At 41.1% G+C, this 19318-nt stretch overlaps 1 protein-coding gene across 2 annotated transcripts in view; it reads right to left on the bottom strand.

Annotated features, from left to right (window-relative positions):
• The window catches only part of epb41l4b (erythrocyte membrane protein band 4.1 like 4B), a 179845-nt gene that overhangs the window by 46591 nt on the left and 113936 nt on the right, over positions 1-19318 (bottom strand). For both annotated transcript variants that reach the window (XM_031904419.1, XM_018094865.2), the window contains exon 6: positions 15606-15658. In XM_031904419.1, the coding sequence (XP_031760279.1) occupies positions 15606-15658 (53 nt within the window). The remainder of the gene's footprint in view (positions 1-15605; positions 15659-19318) is intronic.

Raw genomic sequence — 19318 nt, 5'->3', positions numbered from 1 at the left:
CAGGGCTCGTCTTAGAAATTGAATTTGGCTCATGTAGGTCCTTAGTCATGTTGCGGCAATGAAAGTAGGTAGCTATAAGTTTGTGACAAGAACGGCGATCTCCTAACAACTTGATAATAGTTGCTGGGAAAAGGGAATGAATGAATAGCAAGTCCCGGGGTTACCTTGTTGAATAAGCGAGTGAAAATTCTATCGCGAAGTTTATGTATATAAATATCAGCTTAAAACCATAATATCAACGGGGCAAAAAAAGTGAAAAAGCCCAGGCCTTTTTGATCAGTTCATCTTGTTATACGCGCCGTTACATCTTATAATCTGCTTTTGGACCTTGATATCTGATTGCGGTGTTTTGACCTGGGGAGGGAATTATCTAACAAACATCGACCCGTGCACTAAGCGATGTAGGAATTAAGCACTCCAGGAATCTGTATTCACATAATTAGCTCGTTACTTACCTTGTACCTACTCTGCTGCACCTTCGCCGAATCTGCTTACTTGTAGTAAAAGCGCCGCTGAATTGAAGTATTACAGTTAGCTTTAATTTACGACATAGCTGCCTTTGCCTCACAATAAGAAAACCACATTCTCATAGTAAAAAAGCATTTTATTTAGTCACAAACTATGTGATATAGCCTTAGCAACGATTACTATGAGACTTGCCTTTCATATCGTTAGAATCCCTTCAAGACTGTCAGCCAGTTGATATACCTTTAGTGATCACGTAAGCCGTCTCCTGAAGTTTGCCTCTGGGCCGTTTGCTACAATTGTATCTGAGTGATATAATTGTGCCGATTTTAAAGAGTCTCTTGGGATCCTTGCTTTCTAGTGGTTTTCTGATACATTAGTAACCTTAGGTTTTGGCAACATATATTGCCACATTACATAGTTACATAGTTACATAGGGTTGAAAAAAGACCTGTGTCCATCAAGTTCAACCCATCCAAGTAAACCCAGCACACCTAACCCACACCTACCAATCTATACACTCACATACATAAACTATAAATACAACCACTAGTACTAACTGTAGATATTAGTATCACAATAGCCTTGGATATTCTGATTGATCAAGAACTCATCCAGGCCCCTCTTAAAGGCATTAACAGAATCTGCCATTACCACATCACTAGGAAGGGCATTCCATAACCTCACTGCCCTCACCGTGAAAAACCACCTACGCTGCTTCAAATGGAAACTCCTTTCCTCTAATCTAAAGGGGTGACCTCTGGTGCGTTGATTGTTTTTATGGGAAAATCCCCCAACTGCCTATAATCCCCTCTAATGTACTTGTACAGAGTAATCATGTCCCCTCGCAAGCGCCTCTTTTCCAGAGAAAACAACCCCAACCTCGACAGTCTAACCTCATAGTTTAAATCTTCCATCCCCTTAACCAGTTTAGTTGCACGTCTCTGCACTCTCTCCAGCTCATTAATATCCTTCTTAAGGACTGGAGCCCAAAACTGCACTGCATACTCAAGGTGAGGCCTTACCAGGGACCTATAAAGGGGCAAAATTATGTTCTCATCCCTTGAGTCAATGCCCTTTTTTATACAAGACAGCACTTTATTTGCTTTAGTAGCCACAGAATGACACTGCCTGGAATTAGACAACTTGTTGTCAACAAAAACCCCTAGATCCTTCTCCATTAAGGATACCCCCAACACACTACCATTCAGTAGATAGTTTGCGTTTATATTATTTCTACCAAAGTGCATAACTTTGCACTTATCAACATTGAACCTCATTTTCCAGTTTGCTGCCCAGTTATCTAATTTTGTCAAATCGCTCTGCAAAGCGGCAGCATCCTGCATGGAACTTATAGTTTTGCACAATTTAGTGTCATCAGCAAAAATAGAAACAATACTGTCTATGCCCACCTCCAGGTCATTAATAAACAAGTTAAACAGCAAAGGCCCAAGGACTGACCCCTGCGGTACTCCACTAACCACACTGGTCCAATTAGAAAATGTTCCATTTACAACCACTCTTTGTACTCTATCCTTCAGCCAGTTCATTCTTTAGCCTCCTTACCTAATGTAGCAATTATAGCAGCTATCCTAAACCTCTCACTCGTTCAGTACTGAACGAACTGACACTCTGGTACAGAGACTGCGTAAGAATTTTTATCTTCTCCGCTTCTTATCTTTTTCTATCTTTTTATGATTTTGTGATTTTAACATTAACTTTAATAAAGATATTTTAACTATAAGCCTAGTGGTGTGCCAATAAAAGTGTAACCTTTCCCTGTTCATTTTTTGCAAATTCATTTATACACATTGTGCACCCGCTTTTTTCTTGTGCGAGGTTCCTTTTGTTATAGCAATACGTATTTAGCTAAAAAGTATCAGCAATTTAAAAACAGACATGCCAAGTGAGCTGGCAGATGATTTGGGAGTTGTAGTTAAACAATGAATTTAGGGCATTCACTTGCATATTTCCATAAAACTACAATTTGCATTTTCTATACATTTTAAATAAATGTTGTAGAAACAGTAACTTGTGCTACTATTTGAGCAATAACATTGTAGTCACTCTTTATATGTATGCAAGCTATACACTCTTTTGTTACACCTGTATCTGGCTATTGAAGTAAGATTTGTATCTGCATGTGTAAATTGCTGCAGGGTGGTGGGCAGCACAAAACCCAAATGAAAAAGTGCATGAAATGCTGTGTATATGAGGATATAAACAATAAGCTACTTTACTGTTATATGTAAAAATGCAGCTTCATCAGCATCCAGCCCGGCTCCATTGCTTTACTTTCCCTTTGCACATGTTTCCTGTTGAGGGGTGTGGCCCCATGACATGCCACAGCATATCAGCTTTTACTCTGTCACTCATACATTTCTGCGTTAGTGACACAAACCAGGGAGACAGAGATTCTGGAGGGTGGGGATGGGAGACTGCTTTAAAGGAGAAGGAAAGGCTAGTAAAGAGTTAATCTCAAGCTGCAGGCATACCTTCAGTTCTCTCAATAGTGCCCTTAAGTCTCCCCATATTTCACCTGTTCAGAAGATCAGAAGCCAAACAGGAAGAAAAAATGCTGAGCTGTGTAAAGAAAGTTCCCATAATGCCTCACTCCTCCACAGACACCCAGACCAAGTGAATTTGCTCAGTTAGAAAGACTATGGGGCTGATTTACTAATCCACGAATTTGAATGGGAAAAATTCGGATTGGAAACGAACATTTTGCGTCTTTTTCTTATTTTTTGCGTTTTTTTCGTCGCCGTTACGCCTTTATCATAAATTGTCGCAACTTTTTCATAGTCGTTATGACTTGCGCGAAAAGTCGCGACTTTTTCGTAGCCATTACGATTTGCTCGTATATTGTCGCGACTTTTTCATATTTAGCGCTCGTAAACGGCGGGCAAAACTTTCAGACTTTGCATGATTTTGGAAGCCTCCCATAGGACTTAATGGCACTCTGCAGCTCCAACCTGGCCCAAGAAAAGTCCCGATACTGAAGCTTGAATGAATCCGAAACTTTCGCACTCGGCGCGAAGGCTACGAAAAAGTTGCGACAATTCGCGCAAGTCGTAACGCTACGAAAAAGTCGCGACAATTTGCGAAACAGTCGTAATGGCTACGAAAAAGTTGTGACAATTTATGAAAAAAATCGCAAAATACCGATCATTACGAAAAAAAATGCATTTAGACGCCTTCGGACCTTTCGTGGATTAGTAAATCAGCCCCTATGAGTCAGCTTCCTGCTGATTGGCTCAGATCCCCATTCCTAAGGAGGGGAGTGAGTTCTTAGCATTTTTGAGGGAGGGGGGAGCAGGAAAGAGCAGAGAACAGAAAGCTGCGTGTCTCTTGCACAGGAATTACTGATGCAAATAATCTTTTTTCAGAGAAGTCAGTGCAGCGTTTCTGTGAGTGCTTATGGCTGTATTTAAATAGACCTTTCTGATATAGCTTACTTAGTTTTTACTTTTCTTTTTCCTTTGATAAATTGTCAAAATGTTTGTCTAGATTTTATATTTTCAAAATTATAGAAACATTTTTAAAAGGGTAGTTCACCTTCAAAATAACTTTTAGTCTCACTCACAGAATTATCAATTTTTATTTGGTCTTTATTAAAAAAAAAAAACAACAAACAAAACTATTACTCTGTGAGGCTACTTATCTTTCTATTCTATTAAATGTCTCACTCAAACCACTGCTCAGTTACCAGGGTAATTTTGACCCTAAAACCACATACATTGGATATAAAGTATATAAGTCTACACACCCGTGGTAACTGTGAGGAAAGACCAACTAGAGCAGCTGAACTTTATTTGGGGTTAATCAGAGGCACTTTAAATGATGGCAGGTGTATGCTGACTCCTATTTAACATGATTTTACATGTGATTGCATAATTCTGAACATAGCTACATCCCCAGTTAGAAGAGGGTGTGCACACTTATGCAACCACATTATTTTAGTTTTTTTGGTTTTCTTCCCTCCACCTAAAAGATTTCAGGGTTTTTTTCAACTGACACTTTATAGGTAACATTAAAAGGTTGGAAAAGTTCTAAAATGATTTATCTTTGTCTCATTTTTGTACAGCACAGGAACCTGACATTTTATCAGCGGTGTGTAGACTTTTTATATCCACTGTAGCACAGTTACAACTTGTGACATTTCAGGCAGTTTGACTTAAAAAAAACCCCCAAAAACATACAAATAATGTGCATCTAACAAACATGATACAGTCTTCTTGACTAACAATTATTAACCCTACTATCTATCTCCCAAACAGAGATATTGAAACAAAAAACCAACCTTGTTGTATTCCAGAGTCTCTGGCTCAGCTCATACAGCTCTCCTATGTCTTTTTCACTAATGCCCCATGGAGTGTAATTTCAGCAAGCTGAAAAACAATTGCCAACAATACACTCCATACACTCAAAAATGCCCCTACCTGTGCCTGCACCCGAATTAAATGAATATGCTCGGGTGCAGGCACATGTGGCCGATATCTGCCAAAAAACGCAGCAAGCAGGCTAGCACCATTTTGTGGACACTTATCAAAGCAGGCATTGCATCCTGCCAAAATCTTGTTTCTGTGCCATTATGGGTGGACCTAATGCCCATGTCCATGCACTGGTTACAAAACTACATGGTGCGGAGGGAGGGGGAATGTGAGGAGAACAGCAATATCTAAAAACTTCTGAATTGAAAGTGAAAGTAACTCTCTACCTAAGGCATAGAGGCAGGGCAGGCAATATATGATTGACAGCTGGGATTTTTAAATGCTTTTATAATGGGTATGGATGTGGTAATAAATTGATTTTGGGTTTCTTGTTTAATTTGAAAAGGCCTTTTATTATACAGCTTTTATATGTCTGGGTGACAGGGCCACTTTAAAGCTGTTCCCCGAGCAGAGGCAGGGAACGAGTGACTCCTGGGGCGCAATTGACCAGGGGCCCCATAGAAAATGACAGGCACGTAGTTACTACGTGCCTGGTCTTTTGCCTCCCCTCCCCCAGTGTCACACACTCGCCAAGCTGACCATGCGCCCTAGGCAACCCGGTTGGCCACCACGCCACCTGCCCCCCCTCCCCCAGTGCTTTGGCGCGCATGCGCAGTTGCGAGGGGGGGCTGCACGATGTGATAGGTCATTGCCCCCGCCACTAATGACAAGCGGCGGAGGCAATGGCAAAGAAGGAGGAAAAAACCCGGTGGGGCCCCGGCAGCCCAGACCCAACTATTGCTGGCGCTCCCCAGCCAACTGTTTTCCTCCCCTGACGCGCTAAACTAATGCGCTCAGGGGAGGATGTCAGATGGGGGCCCCTGCAGGGGTTTAGGGAGGCTCAGCAGGGGACCCTGTGGATGGTTAGGGGTTGCAGTGGGGGCCCCTAAAGGGTGTGGGGGACGTGGCTGGTGGGGGCACTTGCATGGCTCCTGGGGCAGCAGCCCTGCACCCCCTAGTCTGACCCTGGTACAAACACAGGGTCAGAGCATGGCGGCCCACCATTGGCCCCCGCTGCAGCCCCCACACCACCCCCAGGGGCATCTGGTGCCCGCACAACCCCTTCCTTCCCTGAATGCATGTACATTACTTATCTAATGCTTATCTTAGGCATGATTGGGAGCGGGAGCTCAGTGAGGGAGCACCAGCAGGGATCAAGGTCTGGGTTGGCGGGACCCACAAGTCCTGCTGTTTTTTTTTTTTTTCTGGTGCCCTGCTGGCCCAGTTCAACCCTGTATACACATCAGTTTAGGTGATGAAACATTATTGCTTTTGGCAGAGATTACAAACTGAAAATATTATATTTTAAACATATCATCTATACATTTCAGAATAAAGTTAAGTAAATAATTTATGTCCATTTATAATAAGATAAAGAATTAAAATGGTGTGCAAGTCAGAGGTACTTTTGCAAGCAGATTTCTTTCATCTGTTTTATGTTAAAAGCTATTTTTACCTGAATAATCTAAAGCATTTTATTGTCAGACACTTTACTTTATAGCTGCACAATAAAGCTTGTTCTGCTGCAGTTAAGGCCCCAGTCCAGATACAGCCCACCACAATGAAGAGGCATGCAACAAACAGGGGCCTTCCCAAAGCACAAACCAGTATTCTGATCTCAATCCATTAATGAGCTTGAGACTTGTAAAGGAACAATTTTTTATGAGTGGTACATAATAAAAATGCACTGGGAAAGAAGATCCTGGCAGTTATTGAACAGCTTAGTCAAATAAAACAAATTTCCTGTAGCAAGACCTATTAACTTTTTGGGATTTTTGGGAGTCACCCATATATAGTCATATAAAAAGTCTGGGAACCCCTCTTAATTCTTTGGAGTTTATCATTGGCTGAGATTTCAAAATAGCAACTTCCTTTTAATATATAACATGCCTTATGGAAACACTAGTATTTCAGCAGCAACATAAAGTTTATTGGATTAACAGAAAATATGCAATATGCATCATAAAATTAGACAGGTGCATAAATTTGGGCCCCCAAACAGAGATAGTACATAAATACTTAGTTGAGCCTCCTTTTGCAACTGTAACAGCCTCTAGACGCCTCCTATAGCCTTTGATGAGACTCTCCAGTTCAGTTAAATTTGATGGCTGTCGAGCATAGACAGCCTGTTTCAAATCATCCCATCAATTTTTGTTGATATAAGTCAAGAGACTGTGACTGTGCCCATTCCAGAATATTGTACTTCTCCCTCTGCATAAATGCCTTTGTAGATTTCCAACTGTGTTCAGGGTCATTGTCTTGTTGAAATATCCAACCCATGCCCAGAAGGCTCTCCAGGTCCACTACAGGTAGTCGAATTGAAGAGAGAACTGAACAGGAAGTGAGAGCGGGCATGCCTGGAGGCAGCAGGAACCAGTCTGTGCATTAGCAGGGTTTTTTTTTTTGATGAGAGAACTGAACTTGAAGTGGGGGCGGGGACTTTTAACTGAGGAACCAGGTCAGAGAGAATGCTGGGACAAAGGTAGGTAATTCTGGAGGCGGTTTAGAGTAATTTTACTGATAGAAAAAAAAAAAAGATTTACTTTAACAAGGGCCCCCAGTCCCTGAAATAGCCAAACAGCCCTACGGCATTATGGAACCTCCACCACATTTGATAGTAGGTAGCAGGTGATTTTCTTGGAATGTTATTATCAAGAACGTTTAGGGCTTGTAATAATGCATGGGAAGGTTGGCTTTTAAACAGTTAAAATTGTTCCGTCTGAGGTAAAATAAAATTTTGGTGAATGACCCCCCTTTTTCCCCCTTTTGATTGGCTTAAGTTGTCGGCAAGGTTGTGATGTCACAGGGCAGAGTTCAGAGTTTATATGTCATTGGTGGTTCAGGGTCACATGAGGCTTTGGTGGGCTATATATTGAGACCGCGACTTATACTATATACTTATACAAAGTTACGCACTTTGGTAGGAATAATATAAACGCGAACTATCTACTGAATGGTAGTGTGTTGGGGGTTTCCTTAATGGAGAAGGATCTAGGGGTTTTTGTAGATCACAAGTTGTCCAATTCCAGGCAGTGTCATTCTGTGGCTACTACAGCAAATAAAGTGCTGTCTTGTATAAAAAAGGGCATTGACTCAAGGGATGAGGACTTATTTTTGCCACTTTATAGGTCCCTGGTAAGGCCTTACCTTGAGTATGCAGTGCAGTTTTGGGCTCCAGTCCTTAAGAAGGATATTAATGAGCTGGAGAGAGTGCAGAGACGTGCAACTAAACTGGTAAAGGGGGTGGAAGATTTAAGCTATGAGGTTAGACTGTCGAGGTTGGGGTTGTTTTCTCTGGAAAAGAGGCGCTTGCGAGGGGACATGATTACTCTGTACAAGTACATTAGAGGGGATTATAGGCAGTTGGGGGATGTTCTTTTTTCCCATAAAAACAATCAGCGCACCAGAGGTCACCCCTATAGATTAGAGGAACAGAGCTTCCATTTGAAGCAGCGTAGGTGGTTTTTCATGGTGAGGGCAGTGAGGCTGTGGAATGCCCTTCCTAGTGATGTGGTAATGGCAGACTCTGTTAATGCCTTTAAGAGGGGCCTGGATGAGTTTTTGAACAAGCAAAATATCCAAGGCTATTGTGATACTAATATCTACAGTTAGTATTACTGGTTGTATATATATAGTTTATGTATGTGAGCGTATAGATTGGTTAGTATAGGTTGTGTGTGCTGGGTTTACTCGGATGGGTTGAACTTGATGGACAATGGTCTTTTTGCAACCCTATGTAACTATGTAACTATACTCACATTCAGTCGTCTTCAGCTGGCTTCGAGGCTGCAACGTCTCCAGGATGCTTTCAAGATTGGCCTCAGTGGGATCGTCGGCTCCGGAAGTTCCTGTGATGCGAGCGGAGGACGTCCTGACGTGGCTACGATCGAAGGCAGAGAAGGAAGAACTGCGTCGGATCATCTCGCGATGTCAAGAGGAGCTCGCCGGTGATTCCGATGACAACGTCGCCTGCCAATCAGAAGACGTCTCGAGCCCGAGGAGTCAACCAATCAGAGAGCAGCCGACCCGGAAGCGAAGATATAAAGCCGCAGCGAAGATACTTTCGGCGAAGAAGAAGCCGCAGACATGGAAGAAGGCACAAGCTGCTCCGGGGACCTCTGCCGCTCCGCTGAAGAGTCGCCGCTGGCCAGCTACGTCGCCGCCACCGGAAGAAGAGTCCAATGCGCCGCTGGAAGAAGAAGGAGGAAGCCAAAGAGGAGAGCGGTGCGCTGATGCAAGTGCGCCGCCTCTGTTCAGAGCTGGTAACACTTCAGCTGCTGCAGCAGCTTCTCCCCCCTCTCCCTCACCTGCTCTCTTTCAGGTCCGCAACTCTGCTGTTGGACAGGGTGTGGGACAGACAGAGCTGAACTCGTCATTGCTGCAGGAACTAGGTAAATTGCTCCAGGCTATACCTGGTTTTAACTCTGCTTGCAATGACAACCCTCCTGGTGCGGCGCACACGCAAATAAGCACAGGAGTTAACGAATATAGTTTTAAAGAGATTCATTTACTTGTCCGGTTACTCCCTTGGGGCTTCACTTATCGGCTTCAGTTAGGGAAAAAAATTTAAAATGTGAATATGTGGATTTATTATAATTGAAAAGAAAGGAGAAAAAGAAGAGGACAGGCGTAGGCCTGTTGCTAGAACTTTTTCAAACTGGCTACAAGCATTTTGTATTTTTGCCAATATACTATGTGAGAAACACCCTCAATTTGGGCCAGGTTTGTTTAAGCACCTGGATATCATACTTGAAGCCTATAGAAGCTATGGGGGAGTGGCCTGGTTTATATATGAGGATAGATTCCGCCAAAAGATGTCTGTGCACAAGTCTATGACTTGGGGTTCCAAGGATATAGATTTGTGGATGGGCATGCTTACACCTAGACCTCAAACAACTAATCCTTCTGCTAGTAAGAATGCTACAGGGAAGTCTAACGCTTGTTGGGCTTATAACGAGAATTTTTGTAAATGGCAGAATAGCTGCCGTTACAAACACGAATGTTCTATATGCAATGGAGCACACCCTGCTTTTCGTTGCGCAAAGAGATTCCTCAGTAATGTCAATAAGACGGGTACAAAAGAACCCCGAGTTAGAGCTGATCACACCAGTGAAAGTCAGCGAAATGCTGCAATACCTAAAATTGTACCCAGACAGGCAGACCGCGGAAACAATTGAATTTGGATTCTCTAATGGCTTCCGAATTCCTGCCGATGTTTTTCAATGGTCCCCTGTTTTAGTTGACAATTTGAAATCGGCTAATTTGCATCCCGAAATAGTATATAAAAAATTAATGAAAGAGCTGTCAAATAATAGGATTGCAGGTCCTTTTGCAGAAATACCGTTATGGAATATGAGAATTTCACCACTAGGGGTAGTACCCAAAAAAGAAGTAGGCGCATATCGCCTGATTCATCATTTATCATACCCCAAAGGCCTTTCGGTAAATGATGGCATTTCTCCTGACTTATGCTCAGTTGAATATTCTTCTTTTGATAAAGCAATTGACTTAGTTAAAAAATGTGGTCAAGGTGCATTACTTGCAAAAACTGATATAGAATCAGCATTCAGGCTGTTACCAATACACCCTGATTCATACTATTTACTGGGTTTTCATTTTCAGGGAGCGTATTTTTATGACAAATGTCTTCCCATGGGTTGTTCTATTTCCTGTAAATATTTTGAAATGTTTGCTAATTTCTTAGAATGGGTTATTAAGTTTGAGTCTGGATCCAGTTTTGTGATTCATTATTTGGATGATTTTTTTATTTCTAGGCCCAAAAGGATCAAACACCTGTAGCATTCTTCTGAATACTTTCTTATATCTTTCTAAAATATTTGGAGTTCCCATTGCAAAAGAAAAAACTGTCGCCCCAACAACTGCCTTGCAATTTTTAGGCATCGAAATTGATACACTTTTGATGGAATTTAGGTTACCCGAAGCTAAAATTTTGAAACTCAAAAGTTTAATTTCAAGTGCCTTAGCAGCTAAGAAATTAAGATTGAAGCATATACAATCTTTGATAGGTCACCTTAATTTTGCTACTAGAGTAATTCCAATGGGCCGTGTCTTCAATAGGCGGCTTATTTATTTAACAATGGGTGTAAGCAATCCAAATTGGCATATACGTGTTCCTAACTCGGTAAAAGAGGATTTGATAGTATGGCAACAGTTTTTGTCAATATATAATGGGAGAACTTGTTGGCAGGATGAATTTATTGAGAACTCAGCCATTCAGTTGTATACAGATGCTGCTGGATCAACTGGTTTTGGGGCATATTTATCGGGCCATTGGTGTTGTGCAGCCTGGCCGGCTGAATGGAAAGAGCAGGAATTAACAGGGAACTTAGTTTTGTTAGAAATTTTTCCGGTGTTGGTGGCTTTGGAGATTTGGGGTCCCTTATTAGCTAATAAACGTATTTTGTTATTTTGTGATAATATGGGAGTGGTTCAAGTCATTAACAACCTTTCAGCAAAGTCTCCTCCAGTAGTTAAAGTTATGAGACAATTAGTTTTCTTGGCTTTAAAGTATAATGTTTGGCTCAGAGCAAGGCACATCCCAGGTTGCCAGAATAATTTAGCAGATGCTTTGTCTCGTTTTCAGCTCGATCAGTTCAGATGGCTAGCAAAAGAGGCAGAGCAAGAAGGATATGCTTGCCCACACTATCTGTGGAATATTCCGCTATCAAATTGAGGGAATGGCTGATGCGTTCTGTAAATCAAAAGACGTGGTCTGCATATGTTAAAGTATAGAGAACATGGTTGGAATTTAAAAGGAATATTTCGGGTGATGATGTAGATGTTTTATTGTCTTTTATGTTACAACAAATTGAATCTAAACATTCCCCAGCATATATAAGAAAGCAATTAGCTGGTATTTCTTTCTTTTTAAGATTGTTTAGGCTTCCAGATGTCACTAAAACAGCAGTTGTAAAACAGTTGCAAAAGGGTTTCTCAAGGGCCAATAAGTCAATAAGACCAGAGAAAACCTATTACTTTGCCGATATTACATGAGCTAGTTTGTTGCTTAGGATTAGTATGTAGCGATATATATGAAACTACATTGTTTAAATTTTTGTTTATTTTAATGTTTTTTGCGGCTCTCAGAGTTAGTGAGGCGGTATCTCAATCAAAAGTTAAACCTGGTGGCTTGAATGTAATGGATGTTATGTTGGTCAAGGGCAGACTTTGCATTTTCATTAAAACTTCTAAAACTGACATCTCAGGGAAGGGAGCTACCTTATGGATAGGAGCTTTTCATCAACCTAACTTGTGCCCAGTAAAAGCCTTTTTGAAGTTTTCAAAAATTAGACCGAATGTTTCAGGACCACTTTTTGTGCATGAGAATGGCACTCCAGTGTCAAGATTTCAAATGCAGCAAGTACTCCAATTGAGCATTTCAAAAATTGGCTTGCCAATAAGCCATTATAAGTCCCATTCTTTTAGAATTGGCACTGCCACCCAGGCTTCTATGCTGGGTTTGGGAGAAAATTTCATAAAGAGGCTTGGACGCTGGGAATCTAACCGTTATTTGTCTTATGTGAGACCAAACTTAGTCGATTTATTGTAATCTATTTTCAGGTAAAAAGCAGTTTTCAATCTGGATAGTGGGACACTTTTATTTTCCGGGCCCGAAGAAGAGCACAAGCGAGAAATTATGGCCTCAATTTAGGTTTCTCGTCTAAAGAAGCAAATATTATTTGGTTTGGTCTGCGTGGGGCCAGGTGGAGTGATTTGAATGATATGATTGCTAAGTTACATTCAAAATGGGGTACACCAGATATTATTTTCATTCACTTGGGGGGCAATGATATTGGTCGCATGAAAACAATTGACCTTATTAATTGCATGCATAGAGATTTGGCTCAGCTTCACTTTACTTTGCCAGATACCATTATCATATGGTCCGAAATTATCTCTCGACAACATTGGTTAATGGATATTTGTTTAAAGGCTTTAGAACGTTGTAGGAAGAAGATTAACCACAATTTAGCAAAATTCCTTGTATCTTTAAATATGTTACCTTATCGTCACACAGAGTTGGAATTGGGTGGAAATGGCCTGCAGAATGTTGATGGCGTTCACTTATCAGATATTGGTCACGATATTTTCAATGTAGGAATTCAAAATGCCATCAAAAAAGCAATGGTTAAGTGGAAGTGTGCCAACAACACTTTGGGGCTGATTTACTAACCCACGAATCCGACCCGAATTGGAAAAGTTCCGACTTGAAAGCGAACATTTTGCGACTTTTTCGTATGTTTTGCGATTTTTTCGGATTCTTTACGAATTTTTCGTTACCAATACGATTTTTGCGTAAAAACGCGAGTTTTTCGTATCCATTACGAAAGTTGCGTAAAATCTGGCGCATTTTTCGTAGCGTTAAAACTTGCGCAAAAAGTTGCGCTTTTTTCGTAGCGTTAAAACTTACGCGAAACTTTGCACCTTTTAAGTTTTAACGCTACGAAAAATGCGCAACTTTTCGCGTAAGTTTTAACGCTACGAAAAATCGCAACTTTTTACGCAACTTTCGTAATGGATACGAAAAACTCGCGTTTTTACGCAAAAATCGTATTGGTAACGAAAAATTCGTAAAGAATCCGAAAAAATCGCAAAACATACGAAAAAATCGCAAAATACCGATCATTACGAAAAAAACGCAATCGGACTCATTTCGACCCGTTCATGGGTAAGTAAATCAGCCCCTAAGTATATGTAAAGTGTTGTTGGCGTGGAGGGAGTTGTTGTTTCAAGCACAGCTTGCAATTGGCCACCTTAAATACCTTTTCTCATGATTGGATTTAACAAGCTAATCCAACCAATTTGTCATTGCCAGTAATTAGTATTGAACAGTTACATGCATTCAAATTAGCAAAATTACAAGGGAACCCAAATTTTTGCACAGCCACTTTTTCACATTTGATTTAAAACACCCCAGTACTCGGATGTTCCTGGCAAATGACAGACATACCGCTGTTTTCTTTTTTGTTGAAAGTGGAGTAAATTATTATGCAGGCTGAGAGGGGTTCCCAAACTTTTTCACATGACTGTACTTATCCCTGGGGCAGCTGAACAAGGGCATGGTCAAGTGTGCAGTGGTCATAGCTAAATTATAAAGATCCATTAATTAAACTATAACAGAACTACTGCAAGTAACACTGAGCAACTCTTTCAACTTAAGTCTTATGCAACCAATCTATAAAAACATTTTTCATTTCTTGCAACAAGATGTAAAAAAACATCAAATTCACAGATCAATTACATTATCATATTAAGTCACAACTAATGTAATACCCTTCTGTAGATGCCTAATTACTTTAAAACTCTGACTAATCATCACATCTCTCCTGCGTTCAACTTTTACCCTCCTTCCCATAGTCTTTAGGTTAAAAACTGAAGTATAACCACTAGCTATAAATATGTTGACTAAATTTTCAACCACCCTCTGCACTGTAACAATAAAAAATTATTTTACTTCAAAACCTCTGTTTTGCAGCAACACATCTTTTTAAATTGTTCTAAATATTTTTAACTATTGCACTTGTTTTCCAAAATGTTGAAATTTAAGACATGTTGCAGTGTGGCAACCAATGCAAATTTGTGCAGCATACGAATGGCTTGAATGGCTTTCTCCTTTTTAGAAAGACACAAATACAAAATGGATATCTAAATTATACCCAGTTCACAGGAGAGTTAGTGTGATAACACCTAAAGTTGAGAGGAACCAGTGGCTACAATCCTTGTACTGCAAATATTAAGAAACAATGGCACTTAAAGGAGAAGGAAAAGCTAAGTCACTTGGGGGTGCCAAAATGTTAGGCACCCCCAAGTGACTTGAATCGCTTACCTTCTACTCCGGGCTGGTGCCCCTGTATGGAGAGAACAGCACCAGCCCGGGGTAGCAGCAATTGCTTCCTCCTTCCTTCTTCGCTGCGCGCGCATGTGCAGTAGAGTGAAAAGCCGAACTTTAACAGAGAAGTCGGCTTTTTCACTCTACTGCGCATGCGCCGGACTCGGAGTTGCAGCGAAACGAAGGTGGAAGGAGGAAGCGCATCGCCCCAGGTGCCCCGGGCTGGTGCGGTTTTCTCCTAACAGGGGCACCAGCCCGGGGTACGAGGTAAGCGATTCAAGTCACTTGGGGCTGCTTAACATTTTAGCACCCCCAAGTGACTTAGCCTTTCCTTCCCCCTTTAAATGGCAGTTACAAACAGGGCACCTGCTTGTAACTGCTCTGAGTGCCATTGCTTCTTACTATTTCTGGCAACATGGGAGGGTGCCGATCCCTCCAGCACTGTGCACCGAGCTTCCCACCTTTGGAGTGCCAGGGTGTGTGAGGAAGGTCTCCTTTCCGACAACAATCCTTGCACTGTATAGCAAATGTGATTTTTTTTTGTTAATTGAAAACCATTATAAAAAGTGTCTCTTTTATTACTAAGAATTTATTTTGTTATTATTAAATTGGTTTTAGTTTTATAAGTACTTAATAATATCACTGTCATTTTCAACTAATTTTGAGACAAAAGCCAAACTTAGGTCAAAGCACATGGAAAATTCTGCCTCTGCAATCCTTCAACTTTTTAAAAAAAAAACTTTTACATTCAAAAAGCATTGCTAAAACATAGTGCTAGTACTGTATGTAGGTTATTGTACCTTGTAAACACAAAGCTGCTAACTCCACAGCCGTTTCGTAAGGACATTTCAGTCTAAAAAAAAAAAAAAGACAAATTTGAGTGTGCTTAAATTACTTTCCTAATTTCACACAATTGAATAACATGGCTTATGTTCTTCATTTTATTAATTTGTACATTATTTGCAGAGATAACGTGGTTGGAACATGTAAATCTAAATTAATTCTAAGTATGCAAAACACAAATCAGAGTAATGCCAGGCCCTAAAGAAAGATAATGATAATATTACTTACCTTTGTTTCGTAAATTCCATTTCTTCTAGTCCCGACATGTCAGTACAAATTGGCTGTATGCCCTGCCCAGACAGGAGATAGAACTAATACCAAAGACCACCTGACTTCCTCCTCACCAATGTTATACATTTACCAAGCAGTAACAAGTACTAAATAATTGGGATGGGAAACCCTGTACTACATGTTGGGACTAGAAGAAATGGAATTTACGAAACCTTACCATATGAAGGTAAGTGAAATTCTCATTTTCTTCTTCATCCTTTCCATGTCAATATGGATGGGATTGATCTACCAAGCCATGCCCCTAAATAATGAGGGGTGGGAATAAATCACAATAAAACCAACAGATGCTAAAATGATGGACATGCCAGCACGGAAAATACCAGATTAAAAGACAGCTAGCACACAAGCAATAGCACATAACTAGCATCACATCTGCAAACGTTGATTCCCAAGACAACAAACACATAGCAACCACTGATGCACTAGTCAGTTGCTGCACTTGCAAAACACTCGTCACAAACTAGCCATTGCTAGAAGGCAGTGGCATACAAAACCAAAAACAACCCAACACTGACCCAACCGGCAACTGCTGAATATCAATCCGCACAGAAACTAACTACTATTTACACAACTCAGGGCAACCATCTGATGGCATATGAACCTACACTGAAGCAACCCCAGCTGCCCTGCCAAAAACTGCCACCAAGAACAGCATACATGCCTTCCAAAAGACACAGCAAAGGCCAGCAGCCACGCCTGCCAAAGCAAGAGGTCAGCCACCACATGCAAAAAGGACAGCGACCAAATGTGTAAAGGTCCACAGCATAGCCAGCTGCAATCCGTGCCAAGGACCACAGCAAAGGCCAGCAAACACATGCTTCAAGGGCCACAGCAAAGGCCAGCAAACACATGCACCACTGCAAAGGTTAGCAAACGCATGCACCACGGCAAAGACCAGCAGCCACATACCCCAAAGACCACTGCAAAGGCCGGCAACCACATGTGCCAAGGGCTTTAACAAAGACCTACAAACCCATGAGCCAAGGCCATGGAAAAGGTTAGCAATCAAATGAGCCAAATGCCATGGAAGAATGCCAGCAGCCACATGCACTCATTGCCAACAGGCACATAAAAACAAAATCCCACAAAAGCTTAAGGCCCTAACAAGGGCCAGCAGCCACATCAGCCGTAGGTCAAAACAAGGACCAGCAGCCATGCAAGCCAAAGGCCATAACAAGGGCCAAAAGCCAAAATAAGAGCCAGAAGCCATAACCAGGGCCATTGGCCACATGAGTTTAAGGCCATAAACAGAGCTGCCAACCACATGAGCCAGAGGCCATAACCAGAGCCAGCAGCCACACAAGCCATAACAAAAGCCAGAAGCCATAACCAGGGCCATTGGCCACGAGAGTCAAAGATCATAAGCAGGGCCGATGGACACACTAGCCAAAGGCCATAACAGTGGTGAAAAAAAAGTCATGTGTTCTTATAGGTAAGGACTATTTTTGATTGGCTTTGGTATAGGTCCTATCTCCTGTCTGCGCAGAGCATACAGCCCATCCAAACGGACATGGAAGGGACCAGTGTCGGACTGGTCCACCAGGATACCAGGAAAACTCCCGGTGGGCCCAGGTATAAGTGGGCCCTCCTGCTCCTGACCATTTGGCCTGCTTCATGCTCATTCCCTATTTCTGAATGGGAACAAAGAGGAGAAATAGATGGAAGAATAGACGCTAGCATGTAAATAAAAGAGGAGAATAAAGAGGTTGTTGAGGAAAGGAGGAAATATTGTTTGGATAGCAGGCCAATGGGCTAAGGATTTCTGGTGGGCCCCTGGTCTCCGTCACTGGAAGGGGCGCAGAAGAAACAAGGATTTAATTACTAAACCAAGGCTCTGTTTGAAGAAATGAAAGAAAAAAAAAATCAGCTATGTGGAAGACAAAGTCCGAAATAAGGAGTGCTATTTATAGCATGCGTTAAAAATCTTATCACTTCTTATTTTTCGCTCGATTCACTAAAAGGACACTTGTCATAATTAAGAAGCGATGTTCTTGGCGTTATTTATCTTGCAACGACATATTTTCAAGCAACGTGCTGCGTAATATGTTGTGCGCTGCGTAATATATTGCTTGAAAATATGTCGTCGCAAGATAAATAACGCCAAGAACATCGCTTCTTAATTATGACAAGTGTCCTTTTAGTGAATCGAGCGAAAAATAAGAAGTGATAAGATTTTTAACGCATGCTATAAATAGCACTCCTTATTTCGGACTTTAGTGAATCGGGCCCAAAGTCTCACTCTAATGATTGCAGTAATTCCAAGTTGTGATTGGCTATAAGTGACCTATTGACCTGTGTTTCCAGATATAAATCACTATAAAGCTTATTTAGGAACACAAGTACAGTGTGCTAAATGGTTGCACATTGGCAACTTATGCAAGAATGGCTTTGTAGATGCTGTCTGCTATAACTAATGCCATTAGTGTAAACTTATGTAGGTCCAAGACAGTTGGTTGTGTGCATTTGTTAATTCCAGTGCTCCGTTGCACCGGTTGTGCCCTGTAATTTGCAGTGACATACAATAAATTTAAAGCAGGCCGACTCTGTTCATTGAGGCTGTGTGCAAGTGTTGAGGGAAGCAAAATAACTATGTGAATTTTTTTGTCCATTTTAGCACTTTGTTCAGATCCATTACTGAAAACTCGTTAACTCTAGTCCAGACATGTCAGTACTGATGGGCTGTATGCCCTGCCTAGACAGGAGATAGGACTAATACCAAAGACCAGCTGACTTCCTCTCCACCACTGTTATACATTTACCAAGCAGTAAAAAGAACTAAATAAAGTTCCGAATTATAGGAAGGCCATTTCCCATAGACCACATTATAAGCAAATAATTCAAATTTTTAAATATGATTTCCTTTTTCTCTGTAGTAATAAAACATAACTTTGTATTTGATCCCAACTAAGATATAATGAATCCTTATTGGATGCAAAACAATCTACAAACAAACTATAAGGGTTATGTTATAACAGGTAAAAAGATTTCTAGTCTAGTTAGTTACTCACAGCACCCATACAGATGCTTTCTTTTACACAGGAAACCAACAAATGCTACCTCCTGACTGTTTGCTATAAGTTAATAAACCTATAGCAACCTTTGAGACTTTCATTACATTACCGTTTATAAAATAATATCATGGGCTGGATATTAATAATATGATGGTGGGAGTGGTTACACCTTCCTACATGTCACTTAAAGTTGGAATGTCCAAACTTTTTCTACAATGTCTAGGACTGGAAAAAATACTGACTTTGCTATATTTGTCTTCCCTGTTAATAACATTGGCATCAATCATCATGTTTAGAGCTTTGCTGTTGAAATACTGGTCAAAACTTTTCTGACTGGCTGAGTGAAGTGGATCCGATTCAGTACGCCG

This window comes from Xenopus tropicalis, chromosome 6, assembly GCF_000004195.4.
Source record: "Xenopus tropicalis strain Nigerian chromosome 6, UCB_Xtro_10.0, whole genome shotgun sequence".
Lineage (NCBI taxonomy): Eukaryota > Metazoa > Chordata > Amphibia > Anura > Pipidae > Xenopus > Xenopus tropicalis.
This window is presented reverse-complemented; position numbering and strand designations above follow the sequence as displayed.